Source organism: Panulirus ornatus, chromosome 43 (assembly GCF_036320965.1).
Source record: "Panulirus ornatus isolate Po-2019 chromosome 43, ASM3632096v1, whole genome shotgun sequence".
NCBI classification, from domain to species: Eukaryota; Metazoa; Arthropoda; class Malacostraca; order Decapoda; family Palinuridae; genus Panulirus; species Panulirus ornatus.
In genome coordinates, this window is record NC_092266.1 from 25,333,257 (window position 1) to 25,356,265 (window position 23,009).

The 23,009-nt window shown below is 46.4% G+C and overlaps 1 protein-coding gene across 1 annotated transcript in view; it reads right to left on the reverse strand.

The window, feature by feature from the left end:
- LOC139762559 (uncharacterized) overlaps positions 1-23,009 on the reverse strand; it is a 322,072-nt gene that overhangs the window by 31,611 nt on the left and 267,452 nt on the right. The window contains exon 6 of the mRNA XM_071687590.1: positions 10,183-10,258. Within this exon, the coding sequence (XP_071543691.1) occupies positions 10,183-10,258 (76 nt within the window). The remainder of the gene's footprint in view (positions 1-10,182; positions 10,259-23,009) is intronic.

The window sequence follows — 23,009 nt, forward strand, 5'->3', positions numbered from 1 at the left end:
AAGCTTTCGTTATGTTGTCTGCATTCACGATTTCATCACTTAATTCACTGTATTCACTCACTGTAAAAGTCGTGGCACCACACAGTTAATGCCATCCTAACACGTGGCACCACACAGTTAATGCCACCCTAACACGTGGCACCACACAGTTAATGCCACCCTAACACGTGGCACCACACAGTTAATGCCACCCTAACACGTGGCACCACACAGTCTCTCACTACAATTCTTTTAAGGTGGGGCCTCAAGCAACGACAGGCTTGGTACAGTGTCGAGACCCAAGTCCCTCTCTCGCTCAGGTTCCTGCAGTTCATTTCCAGCGAGATAAGACCCAACTGGATGTTTTCCTTCACTCTGTGTTATCTTCGTCGCTGCGTGGATTACCAGGGTGAATTTCATCTACCATGACCAACTATTTTTCTCCCTTCCTAAAGATGCGGAACCTTTACCAACCTCGTTATGTGGGACAGTGTCAAATGCTTTCTGGGAGTCCACATACACAATCTAATCACTCTTCTCTTCCATCGAAAATGGAGCTCACTCACTCACTCAATCAGGTCAAAGAGGTATGCCTTGCATGGCCTTCTCCCTCTGAAACCGTGATGTCTTTCGCTTCCCCATTTCCAAGCGGGCATCCGATTGTTTTCTCCGGTTATAAATTTTCCAGTATTTCGCAGGCTTGTCACGGGAGGTTAACATTTCAGTACGACCTCCAGGTTTGCCTTATATCAACGACAGATACGATATTTCCTCCGAGCCTCCCAATCGCCTAGTACTTCAAACTTCCTGTGGAGACATCTTCACAACATTTTGAGCGGCCTGTCAGGCGTATGTACGCACTCCTTCAAAACACATTAGAAAACATCATCATGTCCTTTAGCAGTCTCTTCTATCTCAATGCTTTCTCAGACTTGCCGCTCAATCCTCATCCACCACAAGGGTTCCTTCTGGATCCCTTAGCCTGATTAGCTGCACTTTTACAGACAAGACAACGCTTGATAAACTTACGGAGGAGTTGTGGATGATCATCTGTCTCGTCCACAATAGTCTCTTGAGTTTGTCTGATCGTCTTCTCTTATCCTCCTTGCCTCGTTCCTTTTTTTCCTCTTGTAGCTTTAGAGTGCTGGACGGCTGGCATGAAAGCCCTCGGCATCCTAAATTTCTTATACTTTTTTGACGTCTTGTATTGAATATTTCTCTCTTTTTTTTTTTTTTTTAACCTTTCCTATATATTTGTACCTAAAGGTACCCGCGGTGCATCTCTTTCACGGTAAAGTTCACGTAACCTTCTACAGTAATGATGAACATCATGGTCATAAAACCCCATTTCCCGATTTATGCTCCCGTAGAAATTCCTTTAACTCTGTAGTTTCCGCGATCACATTAACCCCCCCCACTCTTCGAATCCTGGTGTCTTCTCTAAAACCCATGCATTACACCATCACCTAGCCAAATACTGGCATCAGGAGCATAACAGAAGACGCTAATTTGTTGCACCGTACAGTCACAACCAACAAAGAGTTCTCACAACCAACATATGAAACAACAGACGATAGCCATCATCGACTCAACTCCCCTTTAAAAAAAAAAAAATAAGTAATGAAACACACACGACACGAAACTCCCACAACGCTATCTCATTAACCTTTGCTGTATAGTTTCGCTTCCGGTTATCGCCTTCCCGGGTACCAGCATGTTGGCCCAAGGACCTCACCACAGTAGCTCTTAAGGCTCAAATGAAGTACTTGTCGTACTCTAAGCGTCGTACCGTAGAATTCAGGCGTCGTGCCATCGTACTGAAACGTCGCATCGTGGTATTCAAACGTCGTAACGTCGTTCTCAAGCGTGACAAGGGTGGTACTAAAAGCGTCCGACACTTACACTCAACTGTCGTACTCAAACAATCGTCCCGTTGTGCTCAAGGGTCCTACTCCGAACTCGAGTGCTTAGATAGGAATTCGCTAAGAGAAAGGTCAGACCACGGTGGGTGCCCGTCGGTGGGCGTTGTCCTCGAAGTAGCGGCGGCGAGATGGCCTTTCAATAATTAAGCGACGGAGGCGTCGCCCCGACAGGACGAGGTTGGGGCCCCAAAGGGAGGCCGAGGTGCCACTGGTTTGTTCCTCCGCTGCTGCTGCTGCTGCTGCAGCTACTGGCCCGCCCCTCGCTCACAAGTCTTGTCATTTACCTTTCTGAAGGTCATTCTACCTCCACACTCCCCTTCCACTAACTCTAATGACGCCTTCAATTTCCCTTCCGAAAACTTTTCCACTCCCATTTTCTTTTTTCCTTCCCCCCTTCAGCAGCTCCTATTCGCGTTTTCACCGCCCCTCTTTCCCCATCAGAGGTTCGCTTTCCTTTGCATTCAGTCTCTCGACACACAGTATCATCCCCCTGCACGTAATCCCTGCTATAACAGAAATTTCCTTAAAGTTTTACCTTTTGAATTACTTCCCCATGGCCATTTCATCTCTCCTGCCTCCGATTACACATATCCACATTTCTCTGACATCTCTCAAATAACCACATCACGAATCCATCGTTTCATCTAAGAAGGCTACTTCACCGTTACTTTCAGCTCTCGAGTTATTCACTACCAGTGCCTATGCTGACGTGCTGTCAATGGAGCGTCTGGGGGTAAACCACCATGGAAAGGCCTGTGGGAGCTGTGGTTTCGGTGCATTGCACATGACAGCTTACAGAACGGCTGTGAGCAAGTGCGGCCTTTCTTCCGCCTCTTTCTGGCGCTTCCTCGCTAAAGCAGGAAACTGCGGTCAAGCAAGGATATATATCAAGTACAATAATAATACATACACACACACACACACACATATATATATATATATATATATATATATATATATATATATATATATATATATATATATATATATATATATATATCCTTTCTCTGTCATATTTTCCTTGTATTCATTATGTTTAAGGTTGTCAGTTTTTATTTCCATCGCCTAAATACGGTGAACACTTCCCGCATTCCTGCCGCGTGCACCACGCACTCACTCTTCCTACCCTCCCTCCAGCCTTGGTATGTAACAGCTACGCCAACACCTCTCTCTCTCTCTCTCTCTCTCTCTCTCTCTCTCTCTCTCTCTCTCTCTCTCTCTCTCTCTCCCGGACGACACCGTCTGCAAAATTGAGCTTCTGACAAGCGCGCGACGAAATAAATGACGCAATCTGGGGCGCACTATAATTAATTTCTTAAGCGAATGACACGTTATTTCCTAATGTTACGGTGGTAAATATCGTAGCTCTCTCTCTTTATATATATATATATATATATATATATATATATATATATATATATATATATATATATATATATACGAATGATAATGCATGTAATCCCTCAGCGGTGTAGAAGAGGAATACGAAGTACGGAAGTGGGGGAGAGAGAGAGAGAGAGAGAGAGAGAGAGAGAGAGAGAGAGAGAGAGAGAGAGAGAGAGAGAGAGAGAGAGAGGAGGGAAAGGAGGAGAGTTAGGGAGTGTGCCCCGCCTTGATAATCCTCCCTTCCTGTAATACTCTCCAAAACAAGGTACAGAGCATGGAGCCAAGTGAGGATAATCTCTATTTTTTCCCCTCTAAATCTCAAGTCCTCTTATTCTTGACGGTACCTCGCTCGCGCTGGAAACGGCGACCATGTTATGAAAGAAAGATGATCACGCGTGATACACACACATACTCACACACACACACGTTTCACTTCAACACTTAAAACAATAATCTCACTCACAGGTACACGAGTCAAGGATGGGCCGGGTGGCAGAACGAATCGACGAACATTCCACAAACCAAATTAAGAACCCCGAGCTTGCTCACGGAATGAATCAAGAGGGACTTACAAAAAAGCCTTTGGTATTTAATCCTACGACAATATCCAACGAAGTTACGAAAGGCTGCGCGCATTTTATACACTACTTGACTGGTAATATGCCACTGGTAGAGGGGGGTGAACTGCACTGCACTCCAGAGAACAATACAACCCACACCACCACCCCGGCCGACGCCCACCCACACCACACCATGCCCACACGCCACCCACCAACAACGCCATTCCCGGCCACGCACGACCATGATACGAGGAAGCGTGGGCAAATAATAATCTTTACACTTTCACCGCATTGAGACAGAGGGCATGGACGAGTCATGATGGGGCGCCCCCGCCTGATATGCACAGTCTACCAGGGCGACCCGATCACCCCCAAGCTGGTCACGCGATAAGAACTCGCCATCTGGGGGAATCAAGAGTCATCGGGGTACTGTATCTCAAAATGTCGGGGGTTTGAGAGGGAAAGCTAGGGTTACGTCTGCTGTCCTTGAGATAAGGGGAGGAGGAGGAGGAGGAGGAGGAGGAGGAGGAGGAGGAGGAGGTCTCCTCCCTGAAATCTTAAAAGAGACCAAGAAGTCATTAAGTTGATGTATACAGACAATGCTAGTACTGTGTTAAGAGTACGGTTGTTTGCATGTTTGCATGTCGTAAAAGCGAGGTACTGCTGACGCTCGTTCATGTAGCTGTTTCGTTACCAATGATCGCCATGGTTTTCCGTGGTCTTCTACCCTTACAGCTTGGTCGAAGACTTTTTAATCTTACCTTATACCCGACGAACCTTATTGCTTACAATGGTTTTGGAGGTCTTTAAAACCCCCACAGCTGTGGGTCTGGGACCTTACCTCACCTTACGTGTACCTCACGATGGTCCAGGAGGTCTTCTAACCCCACATACCTCGGTCAAACCCATTCAGCAGCTTCCTTGCTCAACAATGTTGTGTGAAGAAAATTCAGAAACAACACGACCGCGTGGTGGGAGAGCGGCAGTAAACAATTAGTGACCATCATCATCATCATCATCATCTCCCTTGAATAAAAATCAATAAAGTATACAACAACATCACCATACAGGCAGTAACTTCCCGTACCCACCATATATAATCGACAAATCATCAAAAGTAATCGCTGTTTCGGGAGGGTGGGTACAGCAACCACCCATCCGACGATTGCTTTTAAACTTAAAAAGCGGATCGGAGGCGACCCAAGGCTCAACCCCCAGGAGAGGGAGAGGACTGACTGACTGCCATGGCGCGAGGCACAAGCGCCATCCACACCACCAGCCTCCACAAAGGGCTTTACTCCTCCACCCCTTAGAAAAAAGAAAAAAAAACCCGGAGGAGGGGAGGAGAGGTGAGGTGGAGGGGTGACGGGGGAGGGAGAGGTGAGGTGGAGGGGTGACGGGGGAGGGAGAGGAGAGGTGAGGTGGAGGGGTGACGGGAGTCGTGAAAAATATATACGTATGTATGACAGCCCAGGGCACGGGAAGCGAGAAAATAAAATATCCGGGACACGGGGAAAACATAAGTCCCAGAAAACACAGTTCCATCCAAAGCCTTTTCAAAATATATGCTACACGGGAGACTGTTGACGCCGCTGAAGCGGCGGCAATGGGAATAGAGAAAAAATAAAAAATGTATTACTTTTAAATACATATAAACACATAAAAAATAATTCCCGGGGATATAAAAAAAAAGATATAAAAAAAAAAAAGATACCAGATGCTTCTGTTTTCATATGTTCCATCTGAACACATACACATTTTTTTTCACTTCTATCTACCATCAATTATCTTTCTTTTCATGACCTGTTTTTCCTATGATTTACCGCTAAACCTGTTCACTGGCAAAGAAATGCCTTAAAGTTATCAACGCCGCGCATTTATCGACTAACACTCCCCTTTAACTAACATGCATGACCGCAACTCACTCGTGGTTTCCTCTGCAATCGCTCCGCACAATCACCGTAGAGTCTCTCATTCATCCTTTAACTTCCTCTTACCCAATCTCATTTGGAAGAGAGAGAGACGCTCAGAAAAAACACTGAACTTCGCCTCATTCTACAAGTCTAGTATGTGACAACGAACAGTGCTTGGAAGAATTTGGCGCGGTGGTTACCTGGCATAAACGAGGATTGTGTGCAGGTGTGTGCATCCATACAAAGGAATAAAGACAAGGCACGTATACATATACAAGGCTGAGACGACGGGGACAACGCGAGTGTAAACCCTCCATCCCCGTACAACTCAAACGGTAATAACATATGATAGGTCTATCTCGTCCACTTACGAAGGGTGGGGACGACTCGGACCTGTGGAGTCCCTGGCACTTGAAAAGGACGACATGGCGAGTCAAGGGCCAGGCATATGGAAGGCAAGGCCTCAGAAGTTGGGTCTGGCATGCGGGTGACTGCGAGGCATCCGGAGGGGGGATGTGTGTGGCGGCACAGACAAGGTTCGACACCTGGAGGGTGCAAGGTCTTGATATGTTCTCTGACGGGTGATGCGCATGACGTAGCCAGGCTCGCAAACCCCTGGTTTACGTGGGAGCTCTACCGCTCAACGTGGGGTCTGGTCGCTTAAAGCTAAACGCTTCACCTTTAGTAGAAAACCTGCTTTACAGTAAGACTCATGCCAGCCAGAGACGTGATGATCAGCTACCGTTAACCTCGTCAGCTATAGCATGGATAGCGATCCAAGCTTAATAGAGATCGCTGCTTAGAAAATGATGATTGGTTCCTGACCTGTTTATGATATCAGTGAGTTGTGTGACAGTGGTGGAGTGGAGCCCCTCTCTCAACAACGTTCATACAGTTATAAGAGCTTTCCTCAGTGGAGAGCCAGAACTTGCGGGGAGGAAGAGAGAAAAAACTGACTGTCCTTCAGTTCAGACACCGACGCTAATACTGGATGCTGTGTGTGTGTGTGTGTGTGTGTGTGTGTGTGTGTGTGTGTGTGTGTGTGTGTGTGAGGGATGGAGGGGGGAGAGGAGGAGAGGGGGGGGTTATAGGATGAAGTTTAAGGGGTGCAGCTGAGGTGGGGTTATGGCGGGTGGGGCGTGAGGGTGAAGTTTAAGGGGTGGAGCTGAGGTGGGGTTGTGGTGGGTGGGGCGTGAGGGTCGGAGGAGGAGGAGGAGGAGAGTTAGTGCGTGGGGAAGGGAAGCGGGAAGGAGACAACAGAGTCACCGTGGGGTGGAAAGTGTGAGGGAGGTCTCGGGGTCAAGGTGAGGGAGAGAGGGAGGGAGGTAGAGAGGGAAGGAGATAGAAGGAGAGGGAGGGAGAGAAGCATGATCGATGCCCATTAGACGTTTACTCTTGGAGAGAGAGAGAGAGAGAGAGAGAGAGAGAGAGAGAGAGAGAGAGAGAGAGAGAGAGAGAGAGAGAGAGAGAGAGAGAGAGAGAGAGAGAGAGAGAGAGAGTTGACAAACTACCATGATTTCCAGAGACCAAAGTTTCAATGGCATTACAGGCCTTCAATTACCACCACCGAGTATCATACTGGAGACCCAATATGAGCTCTCCTAACACGACTGAATAAAATAAGAAAAAAAAAAAATCTCCATTCCATCTTTTCGATGTAATCTACTGAGCGAAACGCAAATTTCGTTCAAGTGTGTTCCGAGCGTGAGGCTCACGCACACCGAGAGATCTGGGAACTGTGTAAAATCTCTTGTACTTCGACTACAGCGTACGCAACGCTGCCTTCAACCGACCCCCTTGTCCCCTCACCGCTGGCCTATGGAAGGAACAGCCAATCCGAAGCCTCCTTCCAAGCGACGATGCGAAGGCAGCTGCAGGATGGACTTTCTGCCTCGCGCATACGTGACTAGATCCCTAAGGGGAATTTACGCCCGGCTTGGCTCTCAAAGGGATCGAACCCGGTTCACCGTCACGCGACACAAAAACGCTCCTGCGTCCTGCAAACCAGGCGCTGGGGACAGCCGTGACCCCTTAGCGGTACGACCACAGTGATTACCTCAAGCAACACGGGATTTCCCGTATATCATTCTCGAGAAACATGACAGCCATTACAATGAGAGTTCCTGACTGACAGCTGTTAAGAGCGGAGCGGAGTGGGGCGGGCGGAGAGTCACTGATCCACCACGTCTGTTCGAGGCTTCGAGAGAGCGACGGTGGAACATATAGTGGAATATTCTCACTCACTCAAGGCTGTGTGTGTGTGTGTGTGTGTGTGTGTGTGTGTGTGTGTGTGTGTGTGTGTGTGTGTTCTCCACGTCTTCCCGAGCTTTCATGGCGGAGGATATGAACAATCCGTTAAGGCGACAACATATCACGGAACCACACAAGTCCCTTGTAACCCTAACTTTCACGCTTCCACCTAAAGAATTCCTCCGAAGGTTTCCTTTCTACAATACCCCCCCAACACATCATTACGGTCTCAGGTATGAGGCTATGAGCCGCATACTCTGCTGTTTTCCGTTTGTCAAAACCGCACATTCGCGGGCACAGGTGCGACTTAACCTGGCGCACCTACCACACAACAATCACAGCTGTGAGATTTAGCAGAGATACATTTGAAGAAAAAACACTTGTCCAATGCTTCGAGACCAAGAATGACTAATACTGCATCTCCGTCATCATGCACATTAGGGGCATTTCGTCTCATACGTTTGCTTCCTGCTCTTTCCGGGCCAACCTCTTTGTTTGTGATCTCTTCGGCTATCATAAACAGCCTCGAGGGTACTCAAAACAGTCTGTCGCTACTTGCATTCCTCTGTACAGTAGTGGGTTGCATTTTCCCCACACTCGGTTCGCACGTACTCTGACCAAACGCATTTGATCAGAAACGCATCCACAACCGTTTTGGTAAACGAGAAAGATAAAGGGGCATATAACAGGCCCATCTTACGTCAAACATCTACACTTCACGAGCTGCACACTGTTTACAGTCTCATCAAACAAAAACATCCAGTAACTCTATGATGAATATAATTCTCTCTCTCTCTCTCTCTCTCTCTCTCTCTCTCTCTCTCTCTCTCTCTCTCTAATACGCATGTACGAAAATTTCTCATCAGCAGCCCTCGCCGGCTTCGCTTGAGGAGGATGACAAGAAAATACCTCGAGGCAGGCACGATGCACACAATTCTGTCCCGCTTCTCTGATACCGTCCTCGTGTCTATTCTCAACTTTTGGACCTTCAGTGGCATGATGCATGGAAGACGGCTCGTCAAGACGAATGACAGCTAGTGGCCTGGTGAGGAAGACCTATATCTGTATGGTTAAACTTACGAGGAGAAAAGATTGATCTAGAATGAAAGATGCAGTGAGCGAGTGAAGAAGGACTGGGGAGGTACTTCGTGTCCAAGGAAAGGGGATATAAAAGAATGATGATCGTGTGTGTGTGTGTGGGTGGAGGAGGCGTTCTGTGCACCGTCTTGCTCATAGGGGGGTCAAGGAGATGTAAGGACCAGCCTGGAAAGCCACGGGGGAGAGAGACAAGTGTAGGACTAGCTTAAAATGACTATAAAACTTGGCGAGGCTAAGCTGGAAGGGTTGTGGAGGGGATCGTTGCTAGCTGGAAGGGCTCTGAGAGGGGGATGGGAAGAGACTGGAGGGATTGTGGGTGGAGGGCTTGATGGGGCTAGATGGAAATGTAACAGGGAAGAGAGAGGAGAGGGTGGAGATGTGGAAGGGTAGATTAATCATAGCCGTTGTAACGGACTGGATTAAGGTTCGAGAGGCTGTATACTCAGCGACCAATGGGGTAGATCAGGGGGCTGGGCAGGGCGAGAGGGCCCTGGAGGGTGATGACAGGGTGTGGACGGGGTTGCAGCGTGGGTACAGGTGAAGCAGGAAGCCTGCAAGCAGTTTGCTGGCCGGGGAAAGCATGAGGTTGGAGAAAGTATTTAACATGCCTGATGGTATGTGAAGTCTCACGCCCCCGGTGTCTCACGTCCTTAGTGGTGTCTACACTTGTCATCTCACGTTGACCCTATGAGCACGACGGTACGCCCCTCAAGAACAACGGTACGGCCACTGAGAGAAACGGTACGCCCCTCACGAGCGACGGTGCGACCCCTGGAGCTCGATGGTACAAACTCGGGGTACGATGGCCAAGCCTTTGACCTGACCCTTCACAATCAGGTCAAGGGCCAGGCCACCATATCCAACATGCTCAAGGGTCGTATCGCTGTACTTAAAGGACTAACACTTTATAACTATTTCTTTAGTATGTATTAACTATAACTAATTACCCGGAGCCATTATAAAGTCAAAACGAAAGTATACATGAACCGGCTCAAAAATCTAAATTCCTAATAAACAAATCATATAAATTACATGGCCTGTAAACACTTATTGGACGAGTAACATGTAACATACGCGTTCTGGCACAAGTGTTTAGGTCGTGACCCAAGACGTTGATGGAACACCCTCTGTCTTTCTCTTCGTGACATACCTGCAAAAAAAAAGGAAAAAAATATATTAACTATAAATAAAAGCCGTAAAAACAACAGTTGACAATCACAAACATGTACTAACTCTATGACACATACACTGCTTAATGCTCAATACACATGGGAGGACGGGAGAAGGACAGATACGAAGAGATCTGATCGCCCATAAAGAGGTTATCTACCACCATGATCTTATCTGAGGCGGAAACAGGACAGCAGCAAACAAGAAGACACGAAAACCCGCCGGACAGCTATGCCTGCACAATCACAAGCATATCACTAAGCTACGGAACCTCTGCTCCCAACCTCGAAGGCACATTCACAAACCATATCACTATAGTAGCTACGAGCCTCTGTTACCACCCTTGCAAAACCCGACCACTCTCACGAACGGTTCCATTTCAGTAACTCTGGAATTTCTGAAACTACAGGGATGTATCATTTTACGAACGTTCCATTTCAGTAACTTTGGGATATCTGAAACTACAGCGATGGACCGTTTCTGTTCTCCTTACTTTGTGTACCATTTATTTCTTCATATATATATATATATATATATATATATATATATATATATATATATATATATATATATATATATATATATATATATATATTATATACATTCATATATATATTATATACATTCATCATTTATTTCTTCTTACTTATTCTTAACATTTACTCTCCCTTTTTCCTACCAATAGGCATCAACAACCAAGGTCTTTTCTTTCTTTTAGAGCAAAAACTCTGTGTACACGAGAGAGAGAGAGAGAGAGAGAGAGAGAGAGAGAGAGAGAGAGAGAGAGAGAGAGAGAGAGAGAGAGAGAGACCTTTTCGATTTCCTGCCAAGGTTTTTTTTTTTAAGGGGGGGGGGGGGGTTCGCCTTCGGTTAAAACGCAACACGACCAGCAACATCCCTGTCCAAGCTCTTCTCCACACACCCACACACTCCCGTCCCTTCTTCCCCTTTCCCCTCCTGTATCACACAGTGCACCCTCCTCCGACTATGTCTCCCACGCCACCCCAACCCATTGAGCTGGCATTACACACTGGCTCAGCAAACACCAACCCACACTCACTACCTTGTGCAGAGGGGGAATATAAAAATACGAAAAACCCCGACACCTCCCCAACTAAAGCACTGGAAAGTTGCTGGAGTAGAGTTTTAACATTTTGAGAGACTGAAAAAAAAATATATGTATATACAGTCGAGACTTTATTAGAATTCCACAAGAAGTTATTCAGAATGGATTTAGCATGAACCTAACATATCTAAGTAGGTCTAAATCCCTGACGTAGGTTTCTAGCCAAGTTTTTGAAATTGTTGGGTACATAAACAGTCGAACGAAAATATCATTAGGTCTATATATCTATGCCGAGATGTCTGCCCCCCTGTGGAGTGATTTGGCCATCTTAATTACAGAAGAAAACTGACTCTACCATGAAGTTTAAAGTGGACCAACGTCTTCTGCTGAATTACAGACGAATACTGAAATCGTACTTAGTAATAGACACATCTACACAAATCTCTCTACAAGCTTAACTTCAAAGTGAAACAGTGTAAAGACGAATCTACATCACCACGTCTTCCGTAAAACATCTGTGAATATCTGGAGAACATGAGCAGAGTCCAACCCTCTTCATAAAGCAGGTCGTGGGATGACAGCACTACTCTTCGTCGACCAATTCGTACAACCACAAGGCAGAGTTCACCTCACCGAGCAGTGAGACCGTGAGCAGAGCTCTTCTCTCTTCACCCCGCAATTGAGCCTATGAGCACAACTCTCCCCTCGCCAACCCATGACCCCATTGGCAAAGCTCTTCTCTTGCCCCCATCAACGAGCCTACATGACCCCACTACCCCTACACCACCGAGCCCACACCCGAGGTTCCCTGGTAGGCTCTTCGCGCCTTGCGCCCACTAGTGAGGGGAGCAACACGGTGCAACCACCTCCCAGAAGCCACTGGGGCGGCGGTGAGAGCGTGTCACTTACCATGAGGCTTTACCCGAGAGATGTACAGAGTGTGAAGATGCGTTTTCCTTCTCGTTTCGCACGGTGCGAGGGAGAATATTTTCCTTTAAGTCACACAAGTCTTGCACATTTCTCAGTGATCACTTGGGTGAAGGAGGCACATACATGAGTTACCTCCTCCGGCTGTTGTTACGATCAGAGGTATTTCTGTGTGTGGTCTTGAGTTTCTGTGGTGCTCAAAAGCAATACTTTCACGTGGGTCAAATTTCACAGCAACGCTATCACCCTGCGTCTTAAAAATTTCTCTTCGCATCCTAGGATGGCCTTTCCAGTATTATAATACACACACACACACACACACACATATATATATATATATATATATATATATATATATATATATATATATATATATATATATATATATATATATATATATATTATATTAAATTCAAACACTGCTGAAGAATAATCAAACGCAATGGCAATAATTACATTATGTTCAATTACACCTACGTTGCTGTTCTAACATCTTTCATTACCGGTGCAAAACTTGCTTCTCATCCACAATCAAATGTAAGCTTTGTCACAGCTGCACTCACCTACCAATGAAGTCACACACAACACCTGTACGGCAACTGTGCCTGTTCATCCACATGGAAATTCGTGAGAGTTGGGGGCATTCACTGGGCAAATTCGCCTTTCAAAACGCTACATCAAAGATATTCCTTCTAATCCGGAGAGCCATTTTTATCTACTTCACTCACATCCCTTTTCATACGCGTCAGATTTACTCAGTTCCTACCCAACAAACAGCACAAACAGGAGGGGGGAGTTTCCCTCTGTAATTCCCGGCACTGGACATCATAGCAAGACGTCGTGTGTCATCAATATTCATTCAGTTCAGCCTAAGTACGTTTCTGGCAACAGATAACCGCATCACTCTTTGTCTCAAGACTGGAAGCCCTAGTTTCTCCCTCGCATTTCAGGAGGTTCAATCATCATGTAGGAGAACTACCTTTGCTTCGTAATGAGAGATTACCCTCATCATTACACACGACCTTCCTACAGTGCTCGTAAGACGACCAACTCGATGAGATGATTATTGTCTTCATCATAGATTCGTCCACGAGCACGGACTGGAGACACCTCTGATGCCATAAGAGAATCAGTAGATTGGATTGAAAGTCCCACACGAAGCTCTTGAGATGCTCTCCAAACCTAACTCTTGCCTTTCTGATCCTTTTGCCTCGATTCCTCCGAAGCGCATCAACACGCCTTTGGGGGGAACTTAAACTCTACTGCGATGCGCGATCCAAGATCACTTAATATTCTCTTTGGTCATACATTTTTAGGGTCAAGACTAATAACCCCCCACCAGGGGACACCGTCCCCTACGTATTTTCTCTCTCGCCACTTAAATACCTCGTCAGGTCCTCCTCCCTGGGTAAACACCCACCCCCCTAGCAAGCCGTGAGCCCACATTTATGTCAACAAAGCCCGCGTTGTCGCCTTTCTCATCATCGTCGGGATAAGCAAGGCTGTTCTTGCGTGGTGCCAGTATGTGTTGGCCTTCCGCTGCGCCACAAAACACCCTCATTAACGGGAGTCAACACACACGCACACACACACACAGACAGGGCCCTCTGCCCCACCTCTCCTCCCACCTTCGCCTTCTCTGTCGCTTGGTAAATAAACTGGGTTCACACACTTGCCCCTCTCTCAACTCTCCTTCTCATCACCGTAGTTTCTGGTCATTTACGAACAACATACCGTCACTGTCCTGTTTCCTCGTTTTATTCCCGTTGTTCTCCTCCTACCATCATTATTCTGTTCCCCCTCAGATCTATTCCTGTTCCTGTCCTACCACCGGGGCATGGGGAGGGCGTCTCAAGGAAATGCCAGGGTTCTCCATTCTTCCCCTTCTGCTACTAGGGTCCTCCAACACCCACACGCCACTGCCGTATTCAAGCCTTAAACTTGTCCTCCCTTTACTCCTCACAGTTTCTCTGTTGTATGTGTCTCTCGTTCCTCCTGTCTTTCTGCCAATTAAGCAACCTCTGTTTTTCCATCTGTCTCTCCCTCTTTCCCTCTTGTATATTACTCTATATTACAGTACCTTTCTCACTATCGTAATGAGTTAGAAAAAAAAAAAGAGTTGACCCGTGAAGGATACGACTTCACACCACAGACAATTTAGCCACCATCACTTCACTTGCATTTAAGGTGAACTAAAATCACTGGTTAAAACGCCAAAGACATTATAATAACGGAAAATCGGGTACACATGCTAAATACACAATAAAAGAAATTAAAAAAAAAAGCGGAGAGACCAGCAAAACAACGATTCAATGAGAAAATCGTAATGGTAGGAACTCGACCACATCGTACGAGAGAGGCGGGGTGACATCAGGAAACACTGTTCCGTGCACAATGTGCGAACATCTGAACCAAGTCGACGTACTATCGCAGAAATCTTGACTCACACATGCTGGTCGTCTCTTACACTGATCTCCTCGATTAGTTAAGCTAACATAGCGTTAGCTACTGGTAATGGCCCCTAACACGGCACAAACATAAACAAACATCGGCCAAGTTACATTTGTTCTCCCAACTCTACAGTGATTCTCCCTGCCCCCTTCCTCCATTTCCCCTACCCAACCCTCACCATTTCCCCTCACTGTCCAAACAAGACTAGGAGGGGTCTGCCCTAACACCCCCCCCCAACACACACACACACACACACACACACACACACACACACAGCTGGCGGTAATGGGGATAATGTTTGCGACACTCATTCACGCGAGGGAGGGAAACGTGTGAAAGCCACATGAGAAAGCCAAGCAGCAGAGGACACGATGGTCCATGAGGCCAGACAATAATATACCTATTGGTCCACGACGAGGTTTTCTGCTGAAGGGGCAGGACATGGGGAAAGCCAGGTATGACAGAACACTCCCTCGTCCATGACGAAGTAAACATGTCAAGAAGACAGTAACACCAGCCTTAATTCCTAGACTAAATAAAACGAGGCTGGATCGTATAGAAGGGGAGGGTCTGTGGAGCGACTTGCACCGGGAGGGGAGTGGACTGGACTAACGATGGCTTTGCCAAGTACCGGTATAAGCGCTCACAATGGGAGGGAGAGAAGCAGGGACTAACGGCGGCTTTGCGAGGCACTATAAACGCCTGGTGCAACTGCGACGCACAGCAGCACAGAAGGGGAGTGAGAGAGCGGCGATAAAAACTGACGTTGATGGCGACGTTCTCTTTCAGGGCTGTCTATCCGAAGGCAATTTCACCTCTGGACACTAACCCCCCACCCCACACACACACACACACACACACACACACACATACAAGAATAGGACAGTCGTTTGTAAGAGTATGTGAAATGAAGTAAAATTACGATAAGATTAAAACATACAGAAGCAAGGAGGAAATGTATGTACGAATACTAGAGGAAGCGAACAGCAAATGATGACGGGGGCAAAGTCTCCTTAAACGCTCGGCTGTTTATTTGAGGACGTAATGCCAGAAGCGAATCCGAGTGAAGAGACACACAAACACACTGATATGGAATGAGCATGGTCTTGGGAAGTACTACAATATCCAGGAAAGACAAAAATACTGGAAGGGGTCTTGACCAGTGGAAGGCTCATGGACCTAATGAAATTCTTCCACATATGCCAATGATACAAGTGACAAATCAACTGAAATTTTCTTCAAGACATCGCTATAGAGAGGCAAAGTGTCATGGGATTCGTAGAGAGTAACCACAAGACTAAGACAGCAGACTCGCTTTCTTGACGGGTGTGGACTGTAGAAAAGATAGTAACAAAACAAACTGATTAATTCTTCTTGCAGAGGAGGAATTGCCTGAGTGAGGGACAACACGGTTTCGGGGGGCAGGAGCTTATGACGTGAAGAACCTCTTGGATTTCCACGAGCGAGCGAGCTTCGTTTTCGATAAGAGGTGGCCGGATGGACTGTGCATCTGCACTGCAAGAAAGCAATATGACGCTGCATCACACAAGAGGCATTCGGAGAAGGTGAATCTCCAGGCAGGAAGAAGTGGAAGACCCCCTTCAGTAGATACACTATCTTAATGGATGGGAACAAAGACTCATTTCAAAGAAGCCCTCTCGAAACGTGTTGAGGAGGTCACCAGTGGCGTCGCGTGGGGTCCTGTTCTGGGACCTTTGCTCTTCTGGGTCTCTGTGAATGACCTCCCTGAAGGACTGACTGGATTCCTGCCTGAATATGCTTGCAGATATTGCTGGTCTGATTCAAGGCTTATGATATTCAACTCGAGGAAATCTCAAGTCACGAGGATGGGCCAAAGAGAAAGACCTCGATATGAATATCATCGAGCAGAAATACGCCGCAGGAATCTGTTACATACCATGAGTAAGCACAGGTCAGACTGGGGTTGGACCCGCGTGAGTTCGAATCCTCAACGAGGCAGTCGGCCCACACCTAACCCAGGTATTCAATGTCCCATCGGGGCCAGTCGGAACATGGGTACCTTGCTTGGGATAGTGTGTGTGTGTGTGTGTGTGTGTGTGTGTGTGTGTGTGTGTGTGTGTGTGTGTGTGTGTGTGTGTATACATAAAGAAATGATACATATATAAATGGTTAAGAGACCGGGCGACACGAGTGTAAAACTCTCTCCCCCCGTAGACACACATATAGCCGTACGGAGTGAAGCAAGGATGTGCCCAAACAATGCCTGGAAAAAAAAATTAAGAACATCTGTATTAAGATCTATGCACAAACGTGTACCTTTCTTCACGAACCAGGTTAAACCATTAGAAGAATAACACATTCAACATTTAAACTAGAGTCATGGGTCGTATGCCATTCAATGTATTTTTTCAAAAGCTGGGGAAACAAGTGATTACAACTTAACGAGCATCAAATCTAAACCTTTCAAAGTCACGACTGAGTTTAGGCTGCTGGATATAAAAGCGCGACTCCCGAAACAGACAGACAGACAGACGGCAACAACGACGATGAGGAAAAGCTCACCCTAAAGCGTCTGCCATACTATGCAGGCGACACACTGAGGTTAACACACGGACACGAGAGGTGCCCCGTGACCGGATGGGCTGGCAGGAGGATCAGTTCTGCGGTAGCCAGGCGGAAGTTGGTAACGAACACTCCCTCCCTCCCTGCCTCTCCTGCACTCCCCCACCCTAGCCATTTACCAATCATCCCTCCATCTCCCCCACGCACACTTCTCCCGGCGCCGACCCAACCCACAATGCCACCCGCACTGCCGGCAAATAAAGAGGCAGGCCCACCCACCACCACTCATAAGTCACCCATGGCACGGGAGTGACTGTGTGTGTGTGTGTGTGTGTGTGTGTGTGTGTGTGTGTGTGTGTGTGGGTGGGGGGGTCGTATGCGTATCCACGTATCACTCGTCACCGAAATCGACCGATGGATGCCCAACATGTAAGGCCAGTCCACATAAAACTAGATGTCTTAAGTCAATACTCGTGGGCTTCAACAAGCAACCTGGTGAGAGGGGCAGGTAGCCACAGTTCACACCGTCACCACTGGAGCAGACAGGCATCCCTTGAGCAATCGACACAGTGACACGATGAAAAAAAAAAAAAGATGCGGCAGCTATAGTGTTGAATAATGATCATTATAAACACACCAATATGGACGACACGGAAACTGTACCTGGGAATGTGACACGAGAAGACATCTAAACTACGTATGCATCTGGCAAGTTTCAGATAACCATGACCCCCATAGTATCGCTAAGTGATGGCACCTCTGCCTCTAACTTACAAAATACTTAAACACTGAAGTGTTAGGCAGCCTAAAATCAGTGATCCCAGGCCACAGGGTGGGAGGCAAAGAACTCTGGGATGTTTTCACTGATAATGATGCTATTAAGGAAATCCTCTTACTAAAACCCAAGGTCTGGTGTGTCCTCGGCTATACTCTGTATCACGCAACTATATCATGAAACTGCCAGGGTCGCTGCGTGTTCCTGCAAATTATACATTTTCTTTAAGTGAGACACTTTTTTTGTGTGTGGTTAAGAGGGGAAAAGAAAATGGGGTTAGCTTAGGATAGGGTACAGTCAAAACAGAGAATGTATAGCTGCAAACTGTACAGTTGTACGGGATGCAGTCTGCTGGATACATAGTTGTGGTATAAATCTATTTACTCGAGGACTGGAACTATTTGTTGTGAAGATATTTGTTCTCAATGATAACAGGAACGTTTTGGGGTGATGATGTGCGTTAAATAAGGATTTCCTTTCTTTCTGGCTTTGCGTATGTGCGTTAAATAAGGATTCCTTTCTTTCTGGCTTTGCGTATGTGCGTTAAATAAGGATTCCTTTCTTTCTGGCTTTGCGTACATCGATGGATGAAATTGCCTCTCTCGGTGCTTTGAGGCTCTGCTGGTGCCAGGTACTGTTCCATAACTGTGTTGCTGTCGAGGTCTTGGACATGCCCATAGTTTATGTCTCCACTGCCTTCTTGTTTCAGTCGTACGTACCTGCTGGTCTTACCTCAAGTCGTTCGTTCACGCCCTTCGGTGTTTTCGCGTGACGAAGCACACAGTCTCATTCTGAAGGCAAGATGTGCAAGTACTAAGGAGCAAGTCAAACAAGAAAAGATTATAGCCATTACGTAATGTTTTGCCCTCTGTACATTTTCATTATATCATACCTCTAATACTATGTACTTTCACCCTCTTTTATATTTCACTGCTAGTAGCACTGCTTCCCTTGTGACAGCCACTGCTAGAAGCACTGCTATCCCTTATGATCGTCACTGCTGGTAGCACTGTTTCTCCTATTTTCAGATGGGACGAAGAGCGCCATCTGGGTGGGTTCCTCTGGCCCGCTTGGACCCACCTGTCACGCTTGTGCGCACATGTGTTGTACCCACAGTACGCTTTATGCTTGCCTTTGAACACCTACCCCTTACCATATGCCCTGCACCCACAGTATCAAAGATATGTTTCGTCTTTGTATCCTTACACGAAAACGAAAAAAAAAGGCTCTTAACTGAAGATAGCATAAGTCACAGTATAATTCCTGCTTATCTTTAATTCCCTTTGAATAGAAGGATCTAACAGCAAGGCTACTATAACTTAAAGCAAGTTACAGTACTGTAATACACTTAATTCCTGATTCTCTTTCAGAAAGCACCGTTCGAGCTACAGAGACTGGAGGCGATACCGGACTCTGCCTGTTTGTTGTGACGCTACGAATGCAAAAGTCACCTTCGGCGAAGTTGCCTCATTGGAGTACAATCTAATCGAAGAGGTTATCATTCCAAAGGAATCCATCCTTTCCATGCTCCGGATTGTAGTGCAGCCCTGTAGCTGCAGGAACCCATGGAGGAGGAGGGATCCTGGGATTACCAAAGACGAAGAAGAGGAAGAAGAAGAAGAAGAGGAAGAAGAAGAAGAAGAAGAGGGATTTGAGCTATTTATCGCAGATAATCCATTTAAGCAATTGACTTGAAATTATCTAACTTCCACAAATAAGAGATCCACTTGAGGAGTAATCCACTTCACTACTTCAGGCAAGTGATTCACATGAAGTTATTTAATCTATTTCCGCAAACAAGAGATCCACTTAACTTCCTCAAGTTCAATCCACTTAACTTCTTCAGGAACAATCCACTTAAAGTCATCAAGAGAAAGATCCACTTAAACCACTTCAGGAAAATCATCCATTTGACTTCTTCAGGAAAGTGATCCACTTACCTTCCTCAGATAACGGATCCACCAGCTTCCTCAATACACTTGGTGACAGACATTACCCTTCTCAGATTAGGGCCATTACAGCTTAACAATACAAACTGATCAAAGCCACACAGACACACGCTGATCCACACTTCCGTATACGAATCTCTGCAGAGTTCATTTCCTTCTCAGTTCAGTGAACAATCTATATCCCTCTCGGGTCACATCCGTCAAGACAATTACTTCCCCGAAGTCTGGCTCTCTCTCTCCAGTCTAACCAGTTCCCAATTCAGTCACAGTCCAGTCATGTCCCACTCGACCCCTTACCCTGTAATGCATCCTCGATTTCCCAGTTCAGACCAAATCCAATCCAGTCATTCCACCCATTCAAACACACTTTTCCATTCCCCGCGAGGCATTCCCGTATCAACCCTTCCTTCATCTGAACATACACCCCCATCTAACTTGTACACAAGGGTTTATTTCGCCTTCCACAATTCCTTTTCTCGCTACGTTTCACTCCGGTTGACCGAGTCGCCCTCAGGTCCTGGAAAAAAAAAGAAGGCACCAAGGACAGCATGAGGCCAGTGAACAAAGACAAGACGGCCGCCCAGCCACTCCTGGCGTACCTAGAGGGTCATGCGAGACGCCAGAGCCGGGAAGCCGGTACGGTGCCGTTGGGAGGAGTAGGAGAAGGAGGAGGGATGAGTGTGGGGGGAAGGAGAGGAGGGAGTGAGATAATGGCCCACAGTGCCACCACAGAGCTCCTGACAGTGGGGAAGGGGTGTGTGTCCGCTCAGTGTTCACAAGGCAACAAAAACACATTTCCAGCAAACCTCCCACATACATCACACACTCAACACCACACACACCTATGTACACTCCTTCACTCTGTCTTCCATTTCGTCAACTACGCCTTCCACTTTCCAACCCCGTCTTCTTCCGTTCTCTAACCGTCCTGTAAATACGCAAATGATTAGCGAGGACCCATCTACTAGGCTCCAAAAACGGGAGAGATTGCTATGTATTCTCTGACGTACTCAACACTCAGAAACATTAAGACTGTGAGACTAAAACAATGACGCTGTACACTGTGACAACGTAATCAGATATGCTGAGTGATCGTCCAAATATTTCTTAACCTTCAAAAACCATTGCAATATGAATCGCCGTGACTCAATCTCATGTGTTTACGAATACCTGCTCACTGAACCCCTTCTATCATATCGATGTATCATCCTTTCAAGTCTTAATCTTTTACACGAAAAACAGAATATTTACCACATCTGTATTCCTCCTTTCTGCCCTAAACAATAACGCATTCCTATTCAATGGATCATGAATTTCATATAACAACTTGTCTCCTCAATTTCTTACGCCCTCCATCATCCACCCAGTTACCTCTACATTTTTTTTCTCCTTTAATGCGCTACTTTAAAAAAGAAAGTAGTCCTTTGGTTTGACCTTCATCGATTAATATATCTTTTTTTTTCCTCCTTTCCTTATTGTCTTGATGACCTTCATCCCCTTCTCTCTGCCTCGGTCATCATCCCTTTCCCCTCAGCTCTCTAACCTTCTTGCGCCCCTCTCCCCTTCCCTCTATCCCCAACAAATCTCCCCTCATCCCTGCCTACATCCTCAAGGACAATACCAAACTTCCGGGTTCTATCACAGTTTCCTTTCTCGTCTGCCTCACAACCTCCGTTTTCTCTGCCGCTCCACCTATAATTTCTTTCTGCCTCCATTACATTTACCTTCGTATAACCCCATCCCCTAATGTTCCTTGACATTGCCTACGAATCTTATGAAAGGTTGAAGAATGTACGAACCAACCCATCCTGCCTGAGGGTAAGGAGGAATAAATAATCAATAAAAATACATAATCTCAACGAAATACCCACACTACAAGTCCTTGCCTCCCTAATACAGCAACCTCGAACCTGTGCTTCTACCACGTATCTTCCTTCACCGACACCCACTTGCATCCCTCTGGTGCCGGTTCCAATCCCTTCCCCTCCCACCCGCCTCCCCCTAAACCCTCTTGAACTAACTCCCTCCCCCCCCCTCCTCCTCCCACGTCAACAAAGGCTGGGGAAGGGTCTGGGTGGTTAAGACCTACTTGGGGGTAGCGTGGTGTGCGTCCGGGCGCCACGCTGGTTGGTTGGTTGGTTGAGGCATAAAGCCTTATCGACTGGCATCAAGACCGTCAACCTCCGAGTTAAAGCCATCACTCGAAAAGTCTTGGAAACCTCTTCAGGCGTTCAAGACATTACTAACGCCACGCGAGCATATAAGACCATTGTCTTCCTCAATTTTCTCTCTCTCTCTCTCTCTCTCTCTCTCTCTCTCTCTCTCTCTCTCTCTCTCTCTCTCTCTCTTTCATATTGTCGACCTGTTTCCTCTGGCTACCTTCCTTCCTTCCTCCTCCCCAATCTTTGCTCAGACTTCATCCATCTTTCGAAGTATAACATTATATTCAGTCTCGCACAACACTTGTCTTACTTTCCCCTAACGAAAAACTTAACTCTTGCTCATCGTCGCCAAATTATCCCAAAAAACCAGTTCTTCCTTTAACCTTCGTACTCTCAGTGACACAAAACAGAACGACCAGATAGTCCTAAATCATCATGCGAGGAAATGAGGTCACGTGTATAAAAGTAGGTCAGGAGGTCGAGTGTCAAGCCATGAACGGCCTACATCCCAACATATCATATCCTCACGTCAGACTGGTCAAAGAGCAACCCCATCCTGACTACTGTGAACATCAGGTGAACATCACCAACAATCACTCCACTGTGTACACTAAGTTTCGCTCTAGTGTACGAGGAAAGAATGCTTCGTGCACCTTCACTGTTTTCATTGGACTCTACGTTTTCTATACATTTTCATCCTTCGATTGCAATGCATTCAATGATCTGTAATATCATTATATTATCATTTTCATTATCATTATGACAATTACAATCGTTATTACATTTATTACTATCATCAAAATCATGATAATTACTACCATTATCAATTATGCTAACCTGGCAAACTGTGGACACAT